The following is a 22,734-nucleotide window of genomic DNA, read 5'->3' as shown; positions in this document are numbered from 1 at the left end:
CTTAGAAAATAGAAGATAAATAGGGGTGGAATGTATAGGATTAATTAAGCCTCTGCTCACTCATGCTAGCTTTAAATTGGCTGCATTTGTTCCAAATCACATTGCTGCACCATGGCACAGGTGGTAGCACTGTTGCCTTGCTGCAATGAAGGTCTTGGGTTAGAATCCTGAACTGGTCTCTTCCTGCATGGAGTTCTCTCTGGGTACGTCCTCCGACAGTCCAAAAAACATGACTGTTTGGATTATTATACTGCCTCTGCATCTCTGAGATGGCCTGTAATGGACCTTACCTGTCGCCCAATGACTAATGGAGATAAGGACCAGAACCACCCCCACCCTTCCCGTGTTACGCTGCCAGTTGACAGTTGAGTTTGTTGATTCCATTTTGCTTGATAATGAAATGCGTAAGAATTAGTTCGGATTACTTTTAAGGCAGAGTCAACAAAAGTTGAAAAGACTATCAAATCTTCAACAAAAAGCTCCACCACGAGTCCATCTGTGTATTTATGGTTCAGTCATTCTGCTTCTGCTGCCTGTGACTCAGCTGCTGCCTCGCTTTCATCTGATCGCACCGACCGTCGTGCTCGCTTTGTTGTTTGTTGACACTTGAAAAAAAACATTTTAAGTTTCATTATCGAAGTCGACCTGTCCGAAGATCTCCTAAGGACCACTGGAGATAGGCATCAGCCTAATATTTTTGTTACCTATAAATGCCATACTTTAGTGTTTTAAATTATTCATTATATATAATACCAGTGCTGAGAGTTGTCACCCTCTTCCTTCAGTTGAAAATCTCTCGTGTCTTGAATATGAATAGGGTTTCATGGTCAGCTCCAAATTAAAATTTGCTTATAGAAAAAGAAATTGCTAAAAACAAAAACAAAAAATAATAATAAAACTGTAATGCGTTATTTAATGCTCAGACCCCCGTTTAGAGAAAGGGCACCTATGCGGACCTTAAGTAATTTTCATTGAAGGCCAATGCTCTCTGATCCAGGGAAGATATAAAATAATGAACAAATAGGAAAATGTTATTTAGCTATCTGTTTAATTTTATCGGCATAACAATAGGACCGCTGTCAACATGAAGTACTCAAAGTGAGGTTCTATTTCGAAAGGAAAAGTAGGTTTTAAGTTGAGTTACATGATAGTGTGGTGAGGTATATTAACATTAGTAATGGAAGATTATTAATGTAATGACACCTGAACAATCTTTCTCCCTCAAACCTCAGTTGCCCCTTTGTAAATAGCTGTTTTATAGAGTACATTTTACTTAATATGCTCAGAGTAGAGTTTTGATTAGCATTTTTGATGATTACCTAATAAAATGTTTGGCTATCAAAAAAAAAAAAAACAGGCATAATATGCATGTTGTTAGAATTTATCTTATGAACAATTTCGTTAAAGGGTGCCCCTTTCCCTTTTTTTGGCTGCATGATGTATAGAATAACGCAGTGCTGCACCTCAGCTCGCTGAAGGAAGGCTGCTACACTTTTCCTCACCTAGTTGTTAGAAAAACACTGACAGCCATAGTGTGAAGACCAAAGGAGGACCACCCATCACTTTTATTGAGGCAAAAGGGTTTTAAAACTACAGTTGCCACGCCACAAGCAGCTTGACTGTTAACCTTCTGACTGCAGGCTGGATACCTGGGTAGGCAGTAATTAGTAGCAACTAATTAACCTTCTTATACCACATTGATATGTGTGCGTCGCTCTACATGGAGCAGAATGACAAAAGAGAAGAATATTCTGCACAGTGCATCAGTATTTGAAAACTACTACTAAATGTAGCGGGTATTGATCCTTTTCTTGATCAAGTCTGTGTATATACATAATGATAACAATAAATGTATTTGTTAACATTAGTACTTGATTGGTACGAATCCCTACCAGGTGCTACTTTTCATGTAGTTTGCATGTTCTCTCAATGAATGCGTGGATTGTCACTGTGTACTCTGGCTTCTTCCTGAAACAATCCTTGTAATTAAAGCATGTTGAACGACTAAACTGAGGTACTTTCAACGTTATGGGACTTACCTGTGCCTTTTCCTTTGTCTTCTAAAAAAGATTGCCTCAGACCTCTTTTTTGCACAACAGATAAAAACTATTTAACAGCACAAGTAAAGTAATTGTGAGTTCAAAGCATCTGTTAACTAGCTGGGTTAAGAAATGCATTGAAATGCAGGGATTCCCCAACTTTCAGCCTGCGACCCCCCGAACAACAGTGCTAGAGATTGGTGACCCAATTTTGTCAAGCGGGATTTTTTCCCCCTTTTTAGAAATTACGAGAATAAAGTCATAAAAGTATGAGAATAAAGTAATATTTTTGTAAGACCGCTTGCAAAAAGTGACAGTCTCCCCCTGTATTAAAATGAGGAATGTGGAGCATCTTGTAAAAGTGATACTTTGATATCAGCTTCACAAATAAGCTGATATCAAAATCTTTTTATCAGGTCAGCGTCAAATCATCTCGTGACCCCCTGGAGGGTCCAGATCCCCACTTTGGGAACCCCTTACCATTGTGCATACTTTGTTTTTATTATTTGAGATCATCGTTGGAGCATGTTGACCACAGAAGGACACGGACAATTTCAGATGTATTCAGCGGCACCGGGTTGAACGCCAAAATACAAACATATAATCTGGTTAAACGTGTGCAAAGGTACATTCAAACAGAAATCAGGAAAAACATGAATATATATGACCATCAATATAACCCTTGGTGCTATGAGAACAACCTTTAAAAATAATCTATTGTAGGCAGGTTAATTGGCGATAGTTATGATAAATCCAATAGACAAATTAAAAATGAGATAAGATTAAAAATCTTCTGTATCAGTTTTTTTTGTCCTGTTATTCAATTTTATTTATATGGCGCCAATTCATGATACATGTCATCTCAAGGCACTTTCCAAAGTCAAATTCAGTCAAGTTCTTTCCAGTTACCCATGAAATATCTCAACCCTGCTTTCCTTGCAGATTGTAGAAAGAAAAACTGCATTGAGGTTATTGGGTTTCAGAAGGTGATAGTGTGTGAGTTTTAATATGTTGTGTAGGCAGTCTGCTTGATTTAATCAGTCAGATAATCCTGTTTCGTGTATGGGACCCGCAGTCAGTCTCCTCTGCCGTCACGTGCAGCAGAGCGGCAGAAAATGTGCTGCAGAATTCATTCAGAGGGATGGTCCTATTGTACTTAAGTGATGCTCTCTTGTGGACCTGTCAAACTACTGTGTGGTCTGCAAGCTGGCAGAGAAACGCACTTGAGGGAATGACCAGCAGGAATATAAACACAAATCAGATGCAAAATGTACTCCATACTGTAAAAAGTAGATTGGTTTTCATTTCTTGAAAACCCTGAGATGAATGCAGACATCCTAGCAGGAAACCCAGGTTTGTGAGCACAGCTGTAATCTGTGCACGCTCTGCTTCAAAGTAAACAAGCCCTTTAACCACCACGCAAACCACAGTGGGAGCAAAGATCTCCGTGAGTAAGAAATGCGGGGAAACCTTTGGTTACTTCCCGTTTTTCCTTTTGCCCAAAATCATTGGAGGACATCGTCTAGTGTGAGCTTAAAATACTGTACAACCAGGCGTTTCTGGGTAATTACTGAGGCCTATGTTCATTTCACATTGAAAAGAAGCACTGCCACAGATCTTGACTTTACACGTTTAGGCAATACTCGCTAATAGAAGCAGTAGTCTGGAAACGTATGAAAAGTCCTCAAATGTCCAGAATTAGATTTCTAATTCTAATTCTAATATCTAACAATAAGGAAAACTGAAAACATCTGTCTTTCCATATTTTATTCACAATCCTGTTGTTCTGCTAGAGGTTAAATGGGAGTTTTCCTGTCCACTCCCACCAAATGCTTGCTCAGTATAGAGTGCGGCAAAAAAGGAAACTTTTGTTTTTTTCTATTTCAATAATAAACCGAACTTAACTGAATTGCTTAATAACTAGGGTCAAATTGAAATGTTTATAATGCAATGCCTTTGAATCCGCCTGTGTGATTGGATTGAATATACAGGACTCTTCTTGCATGCAAATGCCATACAATATTACAATAAAGAGACCTGTGTGAAAAGTAAAGACGTTGAAAACATAAAACTTTTTTTTACTTTTTTTTAAAGCGCCTTGAAACGACATAGGTTGTGACTTGTCACTTTGTAAATAAACAGAATTCATTTTTATTATTGTCCAAATTCTAAAGTTTCTTTTCTACCTTCTTCATTCCTTCCTTCCTTCCCCCTCCCTCCCTCCCTCATTGTACCATTAGCACAATTATTGTGGTTATCATTGCTAACAGCAGTCTGTGCATATTCCCAGTAGAGTTAGCAGACCTTGTCTTAAGAGATACACAGGCTGCCATCATTTCTTCACAGATAGAACTGGACTTGTCAAAAGGATCAAACAGCGTAGCTTTGCTGTAATACCTTCCTGTTATTGTGTTCTCTCTCACTGTTTCACATCCTAAATGAACCAGATATGTCTCCACTTCGTAGAAAACAGTCTGTTATTAAATAGCATCTTGAAACCTAATGCTTCCTCTGATTGCATTTGTAAACACCTCACCGATGCTGGAAACGGTTGACTTTGAGTCCTCCTCTTACAACATTCACATGGAGGTTGTTGTTGTCAGTGCAACGTGATAGTGCTGGGTGTCGTGCATTCACTGGTTGTAAAAAGGCTGGATTATCATTTCCCAATTTGCATCGATCAGCGTGGATCAAGCTTGTTTCATGCCACCAGCCAATATACTGGTGCACGTCTACACGTTAAAGCTCTTTGTAGCCTGTCGCAAATTAATCATTGATATAACAATGTGTTTGGCACATAATCTAGTATTCTAGCAGCAATCAAGCTTGTTTGCTGAAAACTTACACTGTAGACTGAGTGGTCCGCTGACTGACCAGTATTGTTTTTTTTATACAGGTACTGGAATTGGAGAGAAGTCCAAAGAATCTTTTCAACAAACTTTCAGAAAATCTAAAGTACTATTAAACAAGACCAAAAGATTCTAAGGAGGCCGGGTTCCTTGAAATGATTTTCAAGTAAGTGGGGGTTGCTTAAAACATTTGCTAAGCATTGCAATAGAGCAGAACTATCAGCACAGCTTAAGTACAATAAAATAATACTGAATCATGACCACTTTTGACAAATATTTCAACCAGTCAATGATCTAAATACTTTTACTCTAAATCCTAAAAAACATTATTCTAAATAACAGTGGTTGCGTCATACTGAGGCAAAGCCAACCAGCTTAAAACACTCTTTTGTCATGAAAGTCACCTTAAAGCTTTGCAATAACATTATGTAATGAGTATTTAAGCATTAAACCTGCAGAAATACATCCTCTGTATGTGAAGGACCAAATCAGGCATTAAAACATAATCCGACCTTCCTGTACCTCCAGTGAAAAAGACTGAAAATCCAGACGATTTTGCCATAACAGAGGCTTTAATATGAATCAAGAGTTTCCACATGTGGAGTGTTACTGACTGCAGGAAACCTGCCAGGCTGTTTCAGCACTGTGTGTGCACGTCTGCTGTGTGCATGGGTGCATTAGCAGAAGTGCTTGAGACTGAGTATCGTGACATTATCGTCTTAATGTGAGTAGTTCGGGATCTGTCTAAACATTTTGACTAGCCACCTATGTTGCAGACAGGATCTAATGCCGCTGAAGTTCAAAGGTTCACAGGGCGCTCTGGAAGACGTCTGCTCCACATTCGGAAACACTCTGCCAGACAAGGTCTTTTGGACAACTTTAATCAAGTCCAACATGTTAATGTGTGTCCTCGACGCCAACGAATGCAAGGACGTTCCTGCGCCCTTCCATTTAAAACTCAGCGTGCTGGAGCACGCTGCCAGCAGCAGTCTTATTCTGCCACCGTCCCCGAGTGAGACTAATGGACAGGTACTCTCCATCCCTGCAAGAGCCACTGGCCACACTTTGCAAACAGCAGAACCACTTTCCTGCACCCCACTCACAAAACACAGCAGGTTGTATATTTTACACACTTCACACACACACACACACACACACACACAGCAGACCAGTAAGGATTTCATTAACTCAGACAGGCAGAGAGCCGGCATGTGTGGAAAAGAAGGATTAGAGGCGATGGTGATAATGACGCAGGTAGGAAATAAATATCCAGACGGTTAAAAGAAACCAGGCCAGCAGAGAGACATTTAAAGCAGCAAAAGGCACTTTAATCTGCCAATAAAGGGAGATGTGATATCAAAGTAAGAGAGAGCGTCTCACATAAAACCAGCCAAAAAGCTTCTTTTTAACGCAGCACAGTAAAATCTTTTGTCGAACATAATCCACTGGTGAATCATACAAACTAAATTTTCTTTTATAATTTTGATTTATAGAAAAAAAAATAAAGATATTCAAAGCTATAGATTTAGTATACCTTAATATAAAGAAAAACGCTTTTTCCTGTGGCAGGAGTATTGTAAAAGTCTTGAAAATAATAATCCCTTAGCAACTCTGTATGCTCAGCAACCACTTTAATAGGTATATCTGTTCAACTGCTTGTTAAAACCAATAGCAAATCAGCCAATCATCTGGCAACAACTCAGTGCATTTAGACATTCAGACTTGGTGAGGACAGCCCTTAGGTTTCAAGTGAGCATCAGAAAGCGAAAGAAATGTGATGTTAGTGACTGAAGGTGACATGGTAAATGGTTAAGGTGTTGGTCTGAGTAGTTCAGAAACTCATGGTCTGCTGGGACGGTCTACAAGGAGAAAAAATATCCTGTGAGCGGCAGACGGTTGGATGACAATGTCTCGGTGATGTCGGAGGTGAATGAGCCGTCTGATCGGAGGTGACAGAAGGGCACCAGTAGCTCAAATAAACACTCCATGACACAGAGTTATGTTGAAAACCATCTTTCACCAAAATTGGACATTAACAGTTTGGAAAATTGTTTCCTGATCCGACATATTTCCATTTCTGCAGCAATTCTCTCGAACAACTTTGGGGAGCTTAATGCCAACCTCAATACCGTCTGACTACCCTTTAAAGGCCTGAGAACACAAGCGGAGACAGGCAGACTGTAAACTGCCATTCATGCACAGAGTAAACTATACCAACCTATACAGAAGTCAGTAGTTGTCATCCCATGTTAACACCTACACACCTATATGCTATTATTAATGACTGGGTTTTGGAAATTGACTAATTCTTCTATTTTCAACATATTAATATAGTATATTTTGGCATCTGGGTTAAAAGCCTTAAACTAAATTCATTTTTATGGCAGTACCATATTTTTAATATTTTACTATATTTCTATAACTAGGTGGGGTAATATTTTATAAAACCATAGTATAGGAACAGTACTATATACCACCAGTACTAATAATACTACTACTGCGATCAAACTAACTAATATTAGCAATCACAATAGATGTGGGTCAAGACAAGACCTCACAGCTTTGTTTGTAACAGCTTCAGTCATTTTAATCTTTTTAAATAGTTCAAAGCTAAGGTGAGTAGCTATATCCTTACAGCTCTAATGCAACAAACATCTGCCTTACCTGAAAGGCAAGTTCTCTTGACTTTCCTACTTTGAAGAGTGGCTAGAGGAAATGGGCCTCTGTGTAGTGTCATATTTATACCCCAGGGGTAAGAGGAAGTTATTAATTATCACGTAAAGCTTCCTTGACACTCTGATGAACTCTGTTATATTTTGTTTGTTAGGAATTGTGAGGGGGGCATTATATTTGGCACCTGTGAATTTGTGTTAAAAAAAAAAAAAAAAAACACTCAATTGTTTCCAGGGAAGCAGAGAGACACTAACCTGACCCTTGCCAGACGGATGTCGCTCCGCCTAGCTTCACTCACATCCATCTGGGGCCTCTCCATAAGAATTGCCTTTTTTGAAGGCTGGGCCTTATCAAAAATCCTTGCATATGATTGGATAAGCCACTTGTCTGTCATCTTTATCGACATGCTATTTCAACCACTCACACCGAAGCCAACCCGTGAGTGGTTGCTGATGAGAGCGACGCAGGAAAAAACAAAACTGTTTTTTTTTAATGTGTTTGCGGCTCTAGTGGCACGCGTTTTATTGACAGTGAGCTGACAGGAAGAGGGGGAAAGACAGGCGGCAAAGCGCCGCGGGTCGGAGTCGATCCCGGGCCGACCGCATTGAGGACTAAAGGCCTCCTAATATGGTTGATGCTAACCGGTCCGCCGTGAGCGTGTCCCCAGAAAACAAAACTTCCGGTCGGGAGAAGAGCGAAAACATGGTTTCCACCAACAAAAGCCTTCAGAGGCGTTCTCTGATGTTATTTTAATGAAACAATATTAGGTAGATTGGACAACACGTAAGAAATAGCAGCATCAATGTTAACGCTTGCTTCCTCGATGCGAACCGCCATTGCTATCAAAACAGTCTGACGGTCGCTTCTCCACTACGTCACATCTATGAAACTCCAGCCCTGCGTCCTGATTGGCTAGACAATAAAATTGGTTGGAAAAATCACTCTCTATGGGCAATGTCCCAGATGGATGTGAGTGGAGCTAGGCGGAGCGAAATCCATATGGCAAGGGTCAGGTTAGAGAGACATAGCTTTTTTTGAGGAGACTTTGTTACTGAGGGCACAACAATTTCCAATATCAATGTGGTGCTTAAATCTAAAAGTATCTAAAAATTAACCAAATCTGCAATTTAATCAGGTTCTAAAGAGCAATAGAGAATATGTTTGTAATTTTACACACACTAATCACACTATTTGACAATAAAAAATGATAAAGACCGTTAAGAACATCAACTCTGTAATAATTTCTCTTTGTTCTGATAAATTGTCCCTCTTTTTTTACCAGGGGTTCAAATAAACGTGGCACACGGCTGATGCTAACACAACACATGGCCCCTACACCCCGTGGCCCCTCAGTGATTTCCTTCTGACCAGAAATTGACAGAACACACTTTATAAACGACGACAGGATAACATCTCTGCTCCCATTCCCCTCTTCCATTCCCAAATCTCCTGCTCTCAGTCTTCTGTCTTTCAGCAGCTGTTCGTTGGCTGCAGCTCTCACCCACCCCTGTGCGTATTAATAGACACATCACAAAGATTCAGTCAATGAAATGTCCTAATTCAAGCCATGAATGGATCAGGCAACGCATTATGTAAGGACATTTTTTTGCTGTATCGGTGTACGGTTATGCTTTTGCAGATATGATCTATTGATGTGTTGCTATTGTATTTTAGCTACGGCGTCACATACGAGGGCAGCTCTGTGTTTGTGTCGCCCACTTCACTACCGCGCTCATTAGGCACATTGCAGTGAGTGTCTAATGATAACTTAGACAAGAAAAAATAATTTTAATGCATTTTGTGTTTACTGAAGCACATGGAAGGCAAACTCTAGAGAGCCTGGTGGTAAACTTCCTGGTAGCACCAGGCAAATCAGATTACAATAGTTTGATGACGACAGCAACGATGAAAACGGTTCTAGGGCCTCTTCACGAGCCTTTTTTTTTCTTTTTTTTAAATAGAATGAATGCGGCGGATGATGGCTGAATAAGGGGCAGGGTGGATTAAAGAACACAGGAACAAAAAGATGTCTGTTATGAATACACAGCACTGCCTAAAATACCCCTCCATGCTCTCCTAGACATGCACACACAACTACCGCACTTGAACAAGCTGAGACCTGCAGCGTCAGGGTGTGTGCGCGCTCTTTAAACTTCAGAAGCAGGAAGATGGACGGGACTGGTTCTCGGCCTTTTTTCAATTTCACGTTTCTTCAGAGTGACACAACAAGGAGGAGAAACCGGAAAGCTGGATCACAGTAAAATTGGATATAATGGAAAGTTCTGCAGCGGCTTACGTTATTTACCTGGTTATGTCACGCAGCACTTTAAAACAGACCGGTTTTTGGGAACAAAGGTTCCTGTTAAAAACAGATTAAAGATTGTGGGATTATGGAGGGTTTCTACAACCCTTTTACAGCCAGGCTTACACCATTAATGGTCCACAATGTGCTCCAGAGTGTCTTTGCTCCCACTGATGTCACTTCCTGAGGCATCTGCTTAGATAAAGACAACATTTGGACAATGTTGGCTTTTTTTCCAGCTAATGCATGTTGCACCACTGATCACCTCCACCTGATATCAAAGAAGTGGAGTATATTTCTGCAGAAGCTGCTATTTTGTCTGCACAAGTGCTCCAAACTTGATTTCTCTGGCGGACTAATTTGTTTCCTCCACACTGGTATACAGCAACGTGCAAAAGTATTCACACCTAGTGAACTTTTTCATTGCAAGCTTTAATGGATATTATATAGACCAACACGGAGTGGTGCATGGTGTCTTCCAATTAACACTGACCAGCTTCCCTGTTCCTGCTGGGGTGGGGGGGCTCCCCACAGCATGATACAGCCACCGCCGTGTTTTACTGTAGGCATAGTGAGTTCAGGTTGATGTGGAGAGTCAGTTTTCCTGACAAACAATCTTTGATTGTTTATGCGGACAGCTATGTCTTGGAAGGTGTGCTTTTATACTATTTTCACATTTAGATGATGAATTGAACAGAGAGCTCCATAACCAAAGCTCTGGATATGTTTCACAATCCAACCCTGCTCTCTCGTGTTCTCTGCGTAGCAGTTGTTTTTAGACTGAGACTAAACTGGACACAGATGGACGGTTGGATAATTGAATAAACAGGTGACTTCCAAAGGCATATGGCTGAGCTGGATTTATTTTTTATTTTATTTTTTCAAGAATATCTGGGTAAAGGCGACTGATTGCAAAACACTTTTTGGATCATTATTTGTGAAGAATTTGAAAACCATGCATAGATTTCTTGTTTTCCACAATCATGCACTACTTTGTGTAGGCCAATTAGATAAAAACCTAGTAAAGTACGTTGGAGGTTTTGTTTGTCTTTTATTTCATTTTTAGGTCTCATAAATGCAAAGGATGACAGGTGGGCCACCAGCTTCAACGTAATTATGGTATTGTACATGCTCCACGCATTCCGATGAAACAGCCACGTCAGCTTTTCTTGGAAATCTCCAAATACCCTTTTCACAAGAACAAGGAAAGCACAGCAGCGGCGGGGAAACGCGGAGGAGTCTGAATGGGTTACGCTTCTGCCATCCATCAATGGTTAAGTGAGATTTAAGCAGCAGGTTGGACATCTGTCTTTAAAATTTGCTTTATGCTCAAAAGATTGCTAGTCACACAAAAGATGCGAGTGGGAATCCAGACAGGAAATGGAAACAACTGCTGAAGATCAAGAGAGCAAACTGCCAGCAGACGCTGCACTTCAGATATAAAAATCAAGAAAATGAGGGGGAAATGTGACGAGGCAGTGTGATCTGAGGCAGTATTTTCAGAAAAAGCTGCAGCTCCCTGGCCTGCATGGTCTCCCACATTTTCCCCACTGCAGCCCAGACGGGCACGTGGGCCGTGAGAGAGCCGGGAGTGATGGAGCTGAACATCTGGACATCTTCCTGGCTGGTCTATTAGCTGCATTCCTGCCGCCTCTTTGTCAGCCTGGCCACCAGTGCTGCCGCTGCCGGAGCGTCTACCCTCCCTTCCACCGTCCAGACTGACACAGTTTGTGATTGCAACCGTCACCAGAAATATGACTGCATCCACACCATGCACCATGCTTCAAAACACCGTGGGGTCCGCTCATGCTGTCAGAGTGAACGAGTCCCACGCATCAGAGTGTTATAAAAAAGACATAAACCAGAATCAATTGCAATTTGATTTTGCATTCAAGCAACATGGATCCCCCTCTGTCTGCCCATCCTCTCTGAGCTAATTAACCCACATTCAAACAGACCACAGGCAGCACCATTGCCACTGAAAGCATTCCAACAAAGGAATCAAAAGTTAATTAAAATCCTTCATAGTCTCGTGAGATAATTTGTAACCATGGCTTGAAAATCGGATCAAAAACACGCATAAAGAAAGGTAGATGGACAGAAGGAACGCCATCTTATTGATGCACATGTGCGGGTCATCCTTTCATTATCCTTGCTGATAGCTGCACATCTAAAAAAAAAAAAAAGCCAAGCGTGACACCGTTTTTTTTAAATCATACAAAAAGAATGTGTGCCATTTCTTTTCCTTTTTTTTTTTTTTTCTTTTTGCGCACCGCTATGTAACCTGACATGAGGAGCCTCACCTGAATCTGGGCGAATCTTTTATACATTCTTCAAAGTCCACCGTCATTTTTGCTGTTGTGATCTTGTATTCCCACTTCAATCTGCCAATGTCATTGCCCGGAGAGGGATGTCGCGTTGACCGTAAAGGGTGGTGGCGGGTATATCCCTCCTGACGCGCAGCAGCAGCAGCAGTGTGTCACCTCTCTCACGGTGGCACCGTGCGAGCAGACGGAGCGCGGCGCAGCGCGGCAGGCGGAGATACTACTACACTCCTGCTGCCGCTGCCGGGGAGGGAGGAAGGCGTCGCTGCAACACAGAGCCTGGAAGAGGAGGAGAGATAGCCCAACAAGCACCACCTACCCTAACAGAAATGGAGGGAATAATGGTGGGAAGAGAATGGACGTTAATAACAATAACAATAATAATAATAATAATAATAATAATAATAATAATAATAATAATAATAATAATAATAATAATAATAATAATAATAATAATAATAATAATGATGATGCAATTTAGAATATTTGCCATCATTCCTGATGTTTTACTTTTTTTTTTTTTTTTTTTTTTTACAAAAGCAAACAGGAGTAAATTAGGCTCGATTAACACGAAAACAGAGAAATCCATAATTTGAATATTCTGATATAATAGTACGATATCTTTTGGTTGAGATTAATTTTAAAGCTCAACAGAATGATGATGATGATGATGATGATGATGATGATGATGATGATGATGATGATGATGATGAATGTCTTTATTTTTGAACAAAAGACGATTTACATTTTAAAACAAAACAGCGCAAAAGGGAGTAGGCAAAAACTAAAATCTGAAATACCAAGTAGAAATTTAAAAGAAGACATTCTTTTATCATTAACTTCAAGGTGTCAGATTGTGCATCTATTAATCATGATCATATCTATCTATCTATCTATCTATCTATCTATCTATCTATCTATCTATCTATCTATCTATCTATCTATCTATCTATCTATCTATCTATCTATCTATCTATCTATCTATGTATGTATGTATGTATGTATGTATGTATGTATGTATGTATGTATGTATGTATGTATGTATTCACTCTCTCACACACAAGATACCCAAAAATAAACCACCACTAGACACTAAGCAGAGTCTATCACAAATGTGTGTAAGACTGATTCAGAAGCTTGTCAGTCTCCACGTTTTGTTGAGTCTCGTTTCATCCTTTGCAGTTGGCACATCTCTTACCTTTATGCTCTCTGGCTTCACTGATTTCAATGAAGATTGGTTTGTGGCCGACGCCCCTTTTCATCCACGATGGCGTAATCAACAAGCGACCGGCAATAGCAAATCCTTGAGACGCTCTTGCTTTCATGTACCTCGGAATGGCTTTGATACTTTTGTTGAAGAAGAAAAGGGTTTTGTCTAAGGTCAATTTTTGTAGTTATTTTTAAGCACGTCCTGAAACGTTGATGTTAAGGCTTTAAAGCTCTCCCTTCTTAGCCGGGAAGTTTGCTTGTAGTTCCACTTATGTGCCGTGCTGGCAGCTAGAGAGTCTATGTGTGTGACAAGAAGCGTATCTGTCATGAATGTTAACAAGGCTGTTTTACTTTTAATTCTCTAAACCTTGCTTTTTAGTTTCATTTCGTCAAAGAGTCTGTAGGCGACATGTCTGCTGTGCTTCCGGACTACAAATACGGCTCTGTCACAAAGTTGTCGGCTCCACCGCGTGTGCGCCCCAGCAGAGGACTGTGAAAGTTTACTGTATTCTTGGAAAGACCGAAAACCCAGTCAGTGCCGGAAAATGTGTTAAACTTTTATTAAAAAGATAATAAATTGTGGACCGAGACCTCTGAAGACACAATATGCACAACTGGGCACGTTACCTCATCTTTTTTCAGTACATTGGGACAAAATACAGGTGAGTGTGCCGTGCAAGAAGAGGAGTAACATTATAATTATCATTTATTTACTACCTATTTTCATTTTTACAGGGGTGTAGTAAAAGTGCCTTTAGAACAGCAGGGTAAGAAAGGGGTTCAAGACCACTTGGAGGTAAGATTTATTTATACCCTGCACCACTGTACTTATAAATGCTGTATTTATATATATATAAAAGGCGCCAACTCGGGTTAAGGAATAAAACTGTAAACAAGGGCAGTAAAAGTTCATTAGAATAGCTCAAAGTAAAAGTTTTTTTTTTTTAAAGGTTTAAAAACAATAAGTGGAAATGTCTGCCTAACCTGCTGAGCATTCCAGTTAACATAACTATAATAAGTATTTATTTTTTGAAGTCGGAGGAAAGTGTCGCTTTTCTGTTTCAAAGCAATTAGATGATTTTATGTTATGCATTTTTGTTTTCAACTTCTGCGTAAACAACGTGAATATCGTATTTTTGCTCAATATTATCACATAGCCTGTGCCTAATCTAGACTTTGTTGCAATCTTTTTAAGTGGTCCTGAATAAAAGCCCTTCACACTTTTTCAAGTGTTTTTCAAAGTTTATTTAACATTTTTGTTGCTTTTTGGGTTATTATCTGTTCAGTCTTTGTAGCGTACCGTCGCCGCAACACTGTGCAGTATGCTAGGAAAGAAGAGCCAGATATCACATGCTGGCAACCTTTTGAGTTGCCGGCTGATTTTGTATTTCTTTTTGCCTTTGTACAGGAAGCGATTCAGAGACTGAGGCCAAACAACCTGGTGTCTCTGTCGGTGTCCAGCAGGACGGACACAGGTGTCCACGCCCTCTCAAACTCGGCTCACTTTGATCTTCAGCGGAAAAACGACAAGCCTCCGTTCACTGAGGACGTTCTGGTTCAAGCTCTCAATTTCCACCTTAAGGAAGAGCAAATCAGGTGAGTGGAGCTTCATGGGAAGAGTGTGGCATAATCTGACAGCCATTTAAGACTGTAAGCAGGAGATCCAGTCAAATGGGGATTAAATGGGACATTTTGGCCTTTGAAATGTGTCTGAGTGGTTGTGTTACTCCATAAGTTTTATTTGTCATTTAATTTAACGTTTCTGTTTATCTGACAGCGACTATTTTTTAAAAAGAGGGGTTTTGGGGGGTGAAGTGATCCCTGTCTCAAGCTATCATTGGACAAGAAGTGGGGTCACTCTGGATTAGTCACCAGTTTATCACAGGGTCAGACACACTTGTACCTAAGGGACATTTAGAGAGACCAATTAACCTAACGGTCATGTTTTTGGACTGTGAGATTTCCAGTGTTCTATAACAAACCTTTAAAGCCTTCATAGAACAGCTGCATTTATACGAAAATAAATAAAATTTACTTCTGAAGGAATTTGACTGTGCTCCTTTCTTTTTTTTTTGTGTGGTATCAGAATAAAGGGGGGCTCAATAATTATCGTTCAGCTTCACAGTTCCTGCTCAGTTGTGTTAATCTGTCCCACAAAATCCAAATAACATACTTTGTTCTGATGTGGTTCTCATGTGACAAAATGGGATTTTATTACTTTTTATAATAAGTGGTATAATTTTTCTATGAATTGTAGGTAATTCATATGTTTTGGCTAAATGTCAAAAATTAAGATGTTGGGCTTTTAAAGTTAAGAGGCAGTTTTGTGTTTAAGAAAAATATTTTTTTCCCCTCGTTCTGCTGTTTCCAATTTCCTTATCTTGACCTCTTCATTGCACATCTGTGTACATTTTAAACCTTTAAGGGCTCCTGATAAACAGACTACTGTTGTGTGGGATTAGCTAAATTATTCAGCAGCTTCTTTATTTTAATGCAAAGAAGAAGGAAAACCGACATGAAGGGGCAGATATTAACGAGAAAAGGGAGTCCCGATGGGTCAGACCGGTGAGGGCAGATGGTTTGAAACATAAAATGCCAAACACACAGAGAAGTGAGGAAGGAAGAAAGGGAAGCTCCCTGCGTACCGCTAATCCTTAAACCTGTAGAGAGAAGGTTGGAAGGGATTATCCCAGCTCCGCTGGTAGGTCTCTGCCATCCATTAACAAACACACACACACAAGGATGCTTTCATCTGGCTTAATGGGAATATTTAACATAAACACGCTATAGTTTCAGTAGAGGCACGACTAGATCAGCATCGTGTGTAAGGTTTTTATTTTGTATCCCATAAAGAAAAGGCTGAACGCAGCCTCTCACCATCAGTATCTGTTTTTGCAGCAGAGGAAGCTTGTAACAGAAATAAAGACATTTTTTGCCATAAGAACAATCTGAATAGGGCTCTTGGCTCACAGCTTTGGTCTGCCGCCTCCACGGATAGAGAGCCAAGATGAGAATTAAACACAGACTGCACACTGCAAAAAATAAATAAATAAAAGAAATCCTAAAATAGGCCACACTAAGGCCCAGACTGACGGCTGTTTTCTCATAACAGGAAACTGCTGAAGAGGAGACTGGTGCCACGCCAAACAATGCCCCATTTCCCCAAATGTGCGCGGCCACCCTTTGTAGACTTCCTATAAAAAATTAATGTGGGTGTGTGTGGTTAGGGGGACCGAGCGAAAGCTGTCACTTCACATCGGAGGTGCCGGCGGAGGCAGACACAAGGGTGTCCTCTGCCGTGTGTCACGCTCAATCTCTTCCCCTAGTAATGTAACCTAGTTTCCCTACTGTCAGCACACACAAACACACACACACACACGTGAATTTCTTATCGTCATTCTTCTCATACCTTTATGTGCTTCAGGATACCTAAATGGAAACGGCTACCTGTCATTTCTCACGTCATCTAGCTCTCTCTAACCTCGTGCACAATCACACTGACCGCAGACGTTTAATCTGAGTGAACAACCCGTAAAGGGTGTTGACGTGTCATATTGAGTCACTCTTAGTGCCGCAGTTGGCTGAAGCTCTTTATTAAGTTCACCACTTAGCCCCCAATGATACCGTTTGTCACTTTAGCGCCATTAGTGATGTGGTTTCCTAAATTCCTCTTGAGGTGCACCCATCAGACTTTTCGTGGTCCATACATATTCCAGGTTTTCTTTCTGTAACTCCAACTCTTATTGTGTTCTGTTTTTATTCAGTGTTTGTTGGAAGCATTGGCCAAAAAAAAAAAAAAAAAGAAAGTAACCATCAACATATTAAAGGATCTAATCTTTTTACGCATATAAGTATATGTCCCTAACATTCATCTGCTTTTTCGTCAATTACCTGAAATCAATTAGCGCAAGAGGGAACATGCTGTTTGTTCATGTGTTTACACATAAACAAGTGAGCTTTCAGTTTCAATGCTGTCAATAAATATTGGCTTATGACCGATTTGGACAATACTCAGTTTGATTGTTCTCTAACTGGTGACCAGGCAGTCAGAACTGGTAAAATATTGTATTTTTCCAATCAGGGGGAAACGCCATACAGGGAGCTACCACATGTTTAAAATGAAGTCAAAGGAAGCACTGAGATGTAAGAAGCTGTTTAAAAGGAAACAGTATCTCCTACAACTTGAGACGTTCATCTAGGCTGTGAGAAAGCTGCAGAGAGCACAATTTTAAGCAGGTAACAAGAAAGCAGAGCAGGGAACAGCTAAGATGCTCCGTTTGATCCTTTTGGGCATCTGTGATGCGTTAACCAGCGTCTGTGATGGAAAATACTGGATTTAGAGTTTGTCAATATTTTAAAAATATTAGGGTTGAGTGGCTAATTTCTAACGGGAATTCACAAAGATTCAATTTTATTATTTTTTTTGCCTTTGTTTTATGATATTTACGTTTGGTTTTACAGCAGCTCTCTACACGGCGGGACGTTGTCTTGGCATATGAATAATTCATGACAGTAACACTCAAAAACATTTTGAATGGACCTATATAATTTCCAATTATAGATCTTTAAAAAAAAGTTAACCTGGAGTTAACCTGAATAGTTATCAGGAGATCGGAAATGGGTCACAAAAGTCTGATGGTGCACCACTGTTATCTATGTGAGGGGTTCCCTAAATTGGGGTCGTGAGATGAGATGAAATCCTAGTTTTAATATAGCAAATGCATGCCTTAAATTGTGAAAACGTTTTTTTTCTTGAATATTTATGACTTTTCAATATCAGAGAGCATCCAGTTATCTTTCTCATAAATATGTGAAATAATTCTAAGGTTTCTGAGTTTTTTTGTGGAAACTTACTCCTCTGTGGGCAATATTTTTTGTTTTCTTTAAGCTACTATCCCAAATACAAATGGTGTGTGTGTGTGTGTGTGTGTGTGTGTGTGTGTGTGTGTGTGTGTGTGTGTGTGTGTGTGTGTGTGTGTGTGTGTGTGTGTGTGTGTGTGTGTGCAAATTATTCTCATAATTGACACACATTCTTGTATTAGGTGTAGAAGAATAAATAACATTACAAGAATAAAGTCCCACAGTCGTTTCCAAGTCCTGACACTAATAATAATTTGATGCTGATTCTTATTTGTTAAACCCATACCAACATATAACTTTACAGGATGCTCAGCATTCTTTATTTTAACACAGGTGGAAGACTGTACTTTTTTGTACAAGTTCTCTGGCACTGTTATTTCGGGCGTTGAAATAGGTTTGGATACTCCTGATCTATCTAAAGAATCTATATCCAGATTTCATGAATAGATATGGTCTCTACACTGCTTCCAGCTTTTCCACCATAACGGCTGATCCTTATTTTTGAAGGGTCACCCAGGCTCACCGTGTCCCTGACGACTTTCACGCCCGTTTCCGTGCCCAGTCTCGGACCTACGTCTACCGGATAGCGCTGGGCGTCCCACACCACACTCTGCTTCCTCTCACCGACTGGAATCTGTGCTGGAGCCTCCGCGACACGTGAGTGATCCCATCCCTGTCTTGCTCTTATTCACGCGGCTTTTTCATTCTCCTGTGCAGCATCGTGAGGAGCGAAGCGTGGACTACGGGTTTGTTCACAAAAAAAAAAGCCCCGAGCTGCCAGAAAAAACCCACCGGATGCTAATTGCGTGAATAAGCCACACTGGGAATGGAGGAGCTGCAAATTGGGGAGTGTGAGAGGGTTTTATGTAAGCTGACATGCCAGAAAGCAAACAAGAAGGAGGCAGCGGGAGAGAGGAGGGACGGCGTGTACAAGCAGATAAAATGTTTAGGGCTTTGAAGCATGGGCGCTGTTCTTTTGGCTGGGATTGTAAGGAGGGAGCGTGAAGAAAAAAAACATTTCTGAGAGTATGTTTGAACATTTGTCTGCTCTTCTAGCTTCACTCTTTTTTTTTCTTTTTTAGGGAAAAGTAGGGCAAGATAAGCTGCGGGCTTATACACATGCTGAACAACACCCACGCATTTTAGCCAGGTTTCCTTTTTTTTTTCCACTCTCACTTTCCATTTTTTTTCTCCCATTTCTCCGTCTCCCGTTTGTTCCTCAATCTCTTCTCACTCCCCCTTTCCCCTAATTTCTCCCTCCGTCGTCTGCCTCTTTATCCCTCTCTCATTCTCAGCCTTCATCTCGTCTTCCTGCCCCTGAGCATCTCTGCCTCGGCTTCGTTTTCCCTTTGATCTGCCGCTCCTCTCCCTCGTCATCACGCCCGCCTTTCCACTGCAAGAAATATCAGATGGCTTTCTTTGCTCGTCTTCTTCCCAAACTGTTTTTTTCCCCCCAATTAAACTAATACAGCTTTTCTGGTAACTGGCAGACCTTGCACATCATCTTCAGTTATTGTCCCTGTTTTCCCTAGAGATGCAACTATTGTGTTTTTCCCTGCCGATAAAGATTTCTGTTTTTCCTTTGAGGTCTAATCTTCTGGTTTTCCCTTCTGCAAGCCAAATGCATCATGCAAGGCAAGGCAAGGCAAATTTATTTATATAGCACAATTTAGTACAGAGACAATGCAAAGTGCTTTACATGATTAAAATATAGGAAAATAAAACAGAATAAAAGCAAGTAGGGATAGTATAGAAACAAAAAAGAACATTTGAAAACAGTAAAACATTTTAACTTGAACATTCAAAGGCAATTCTAAACAAATGTGTTTTTAATCTCGATTTAAAGGAACTCAGGCTTTCTGCACTTTTACAGTTTTCTGGAAGTTTGTTCCAGATAAGTGGAGCATAGGAACTAAATGCTGCTTCTCCTTGTTTAGTTCTGGTTCTAGGTATGCAGAGCAGGCTGAAGCCAGAAGACCTTAGTGGTCTGGATGATTGATACACTGATAACAAGTCTGTGATGTATTTAGGTGGTAAGCCATTCAGGGATTTATAAACTAACAGAAGTATTTTAAAGTCTATCCTCTGAGATATAGGGAGCCAGTGTAAGGACTTTAGAACTGGGGTGATGTGCTCTACTTTCTTAGTCTTAGTGAGGACGCGGGCAACAGCGTTCTGGATCAGCTGCAGCTGTCTGATCCACTTTTTCATGTGATGCAATGAGTAACAGTATTGAGGATCTGCATCGCGCCCTTAAAGAGCTTTCCAATATCCTCTTTGCAAATGGCAAATGGATTTCGGCATCAATGGAAACGCAGGGCTCGCCATTGTCTGAAGTAATCTCAGTGCAGAGATCATTCTGCATCCGATGGAGAGTCCACATCTCCACTCTCTGGGACCAAACTCCAATGGATCAGTGCTTAAGGTCTCTTCTTAAGGTGGAGATCTAAAATGAGTGCGTTAAGATTTGTAATTGGTCGGTCCTCGTTGCGTCTCTGCCAGCTCGTCTTTACCCAGCGACGCTGGCGTTAAGCTGCGGCGAGCCTGCGCCACGGGCCCCACTCTCTCACGTGGCCTTGTCCCTCAGCATGTTCGTATTATATCAGTTCATGGTATAACGTAACGAGGAGAGCTAGAAACACATCAAACCTGTAATGTGTACTCTTCATTGTGACCTCGCTGTTTAAATGAGTGGTTTTAAGGTCAGCCCGGCGCAAGGCCAGCAAGCCCAGAAAGGTCTGATTTGGGAAAACTAGCCTGCAGGGAACCGTGTCCTCTCTGCTTTTAAAATCTAATGTTTTTTTTTTTTTCAGAGAGCTGGATATTGATGCCATGCGTGAGGCAGCTGCCCTGCTGGTTGGGACTCATGATTTCAGCAGCTTCAGGGCAGTGAACTCTGACTTGCCTTTTAAAAACCCTGTGAAGACGCTGGATGTGGTCGCCGTCCAGCCAGGAAGCTCCTTCGCTCACTCGCACTTCCACAGGTAAGACTGTGATCCGTAAAACAAGCAGTGGTCACAGCAAGACAACATATGTCAATATACACTTACAGCACCCCCTATATTTATTGGGAGTCTGTGTAAAGAGTCTTAAAAGCCTTAAATCTCTTTATTGTTGCAGCCTAAACATTTATTTTGTTTGGAAATAAATCCAATTTTAAGAGTAAGAACGTATATTTTTAATCTGCACCTCTAAAAATCTCTCTGCAATTAATAACCAAAGCAATTATTTAGCGTTTACAATTTTTTTAGGTTGATCAGAGGGTTTAGGAGCTCTTAATTAGTAACCCTCCCTTGTAACGTGACACAGCGGCTGATTTCCTTTTCAAAATGGGTAAGACAAGAGAACACAGCCTTCATGTGAGGCGGTTGTGCGTTTATCTTCAAAAGTTTGAAAAATTACCTGAGTATAGGTACCCATGCAATCACCCCCTTTTAACAGTCTGTGGAATAAATAAAATGAGTCTTTTTTTCTTAAATGTTTGACCTATGTTTGTTTATGTTTTGTTAGAAACAAAAACTTCTAGACGTGATCCGAAGATGGTGCTTCAGATAAGGAAACCAGGCTCACACTATGTTCTCTTTGGCAAAAATTCACCATTTTCACTCTGTTATAACCACTGAGCTATTTAATACACTGGAGTGCTAATCACCGTCTGTTTGAACGAGTCGCTTTGAAGCCACCAGCCGCCATATTGGTACTCCCTATTTTCCTCCAGTAACTAGGGAATATGTGCGCTACAGCATCGAATAACGAGGATTTTCTAATGTTCAGGGGGGGCTTAAGACTTTTAAAATGTCAAATGCCATATACTTTTATGTTATGTTCTAAAAACATCAAGTACTGAGAAAGTCATGTGCTGAAATATTTTGCATTTTATTCATTTAAATATATATGTTTAACATTTATAAATATATAAATAACAATGTACAAAAACTAGGGCTGGGCAAGTTAACGCGTTAATTTCGCGTTAATTCATTAGACTATTAACGGCGATATTTATTTTATCGCGCATTAACGCATGTTGCTCACATGCTTTCAGTCAGTGTCAGTCAGCAGGCGCGCTGACTGCAGTGCGCTGTCACGGCAGCACTCTCCCGCTCCCCCTCCCCTTTCGTACATGGCTCAGCGGCGCCAGCCAATCAGCACGCAGGCTCAGCCTGGCCCGCCCACTCAGCTCTCACACAAACTTAGCAAAGAAACAGCTGAGAGAGACCGCAGCAGCAAAAAAAACATGAACAGAGGAAGTAGCACCGTTTGGCTTTATTTTAATACCGTAAATGAAATCAAGCTGTATGTTTTGTAAAAAGCCGGTTAATTTCAGTGGAAACACAACAAATTTATCTAAGCACGTGAAAAAACATGAAAACGTCGAGCCCCAGAAACGGAGAGAGGAGACGAAACTTTTCTCACTGCCCCGACAGACCCACAGACGTCTCTGACTGAGGCGTTTCAGTCCTCCAGGGAACATCCAGGTA

General features: G+C 40.7%; 2 protein-coding genes across 5 annotated transcripts in view; one reads left to right on the top strand and one right to left on the bottom strand.

Moving 5' to 3' along the window:
• Positions 1 to 12,427, bottom strand: part of LOC105931726 (arf-GAP with coiled-coil, ANK repeat and PH domain-containing protein 3) — a 69,702-nt gene extending 57,275 nt beyond the window's left edge. For 2 of the 3 annotated variants that reach the window (XM_021320467.2, XM_021320469.2), the window contains exon 1: positions 12,167 to 12,424. In XM_021320467.2, coding sequence (XP_021176142.1) covers positions 12,167 to 12,213 — 47 coding nt within the window. In that variant the 5' untranslated portion in view covers positions 12,214 to 12,424. Of the gene's footprint in view, positions 1 to 12,166 lie in introns of all 3 variants that reach the window. The other variant, XM_021320468.2, reaches the window with a different exon arrangement.
• Positions 12,428 to 13,432: 1,005 nt separating this feature from the next.
• The window catches only part of pusl1 (pseudouridine synthase like 1), a 13,922-nt gene continuing 4,620 nt past the window's right edge, over positions 13,433 to 22,734 (top strand). The window contains exons 1-6 of one of the 2 annotated variants that reach the window (XM_036151449.1): positions 13,433 to 13,567; positions 13,776 to 14,058; positions 14,132 to 14,192; positions 14,805 to 14,992; positions 18,764 to 18,913; positions 21,070 to 21,240. In XM_036151449.1, coding sequence (XP_036007342.1) covers positions 14,003 to 14,058; positions 14,132 to 14,192; positions 14,805 to 14,992; positions 18,764 to 18,913; positions 21,070 to 21,240 — 626 coding nt within the window. In that variant the 5' untranslated portion in view covers positions 13,433 to 13,567; positions 13,776 to 14,002. Of the gene's footprint in view, positions 14,059 to 14,131; positions 14,193 to 14,804; positions 14,993 to 18,763; positions 18,914 to 21,069; positions 21,241 to 22,734 lie in introns of both variants that reach the window. The other variant, XM_012870473.3, reaches the window with a different exon arrangement.

This window comes from Fundulus heteroclitus, chromosome 20 (genome assembly GCF_011125445.2).
Source record: "Fundulus heteroclitus isolate FHET01 chromosome 20, MU-UCD_Fhet_4.1, whole genome shotgun sequence".
Taxonomy (NCBI): domain Eukaryota; kingdom Metazoa; phylum Chordata; class Actinopteri; order Cyprinodontiformes; family Fundulidae; genus Fundulus; species Fundulus heteroclitus.
This window is presented reverse-complemented; position numbering and strand designations above follow the sequence as displayed.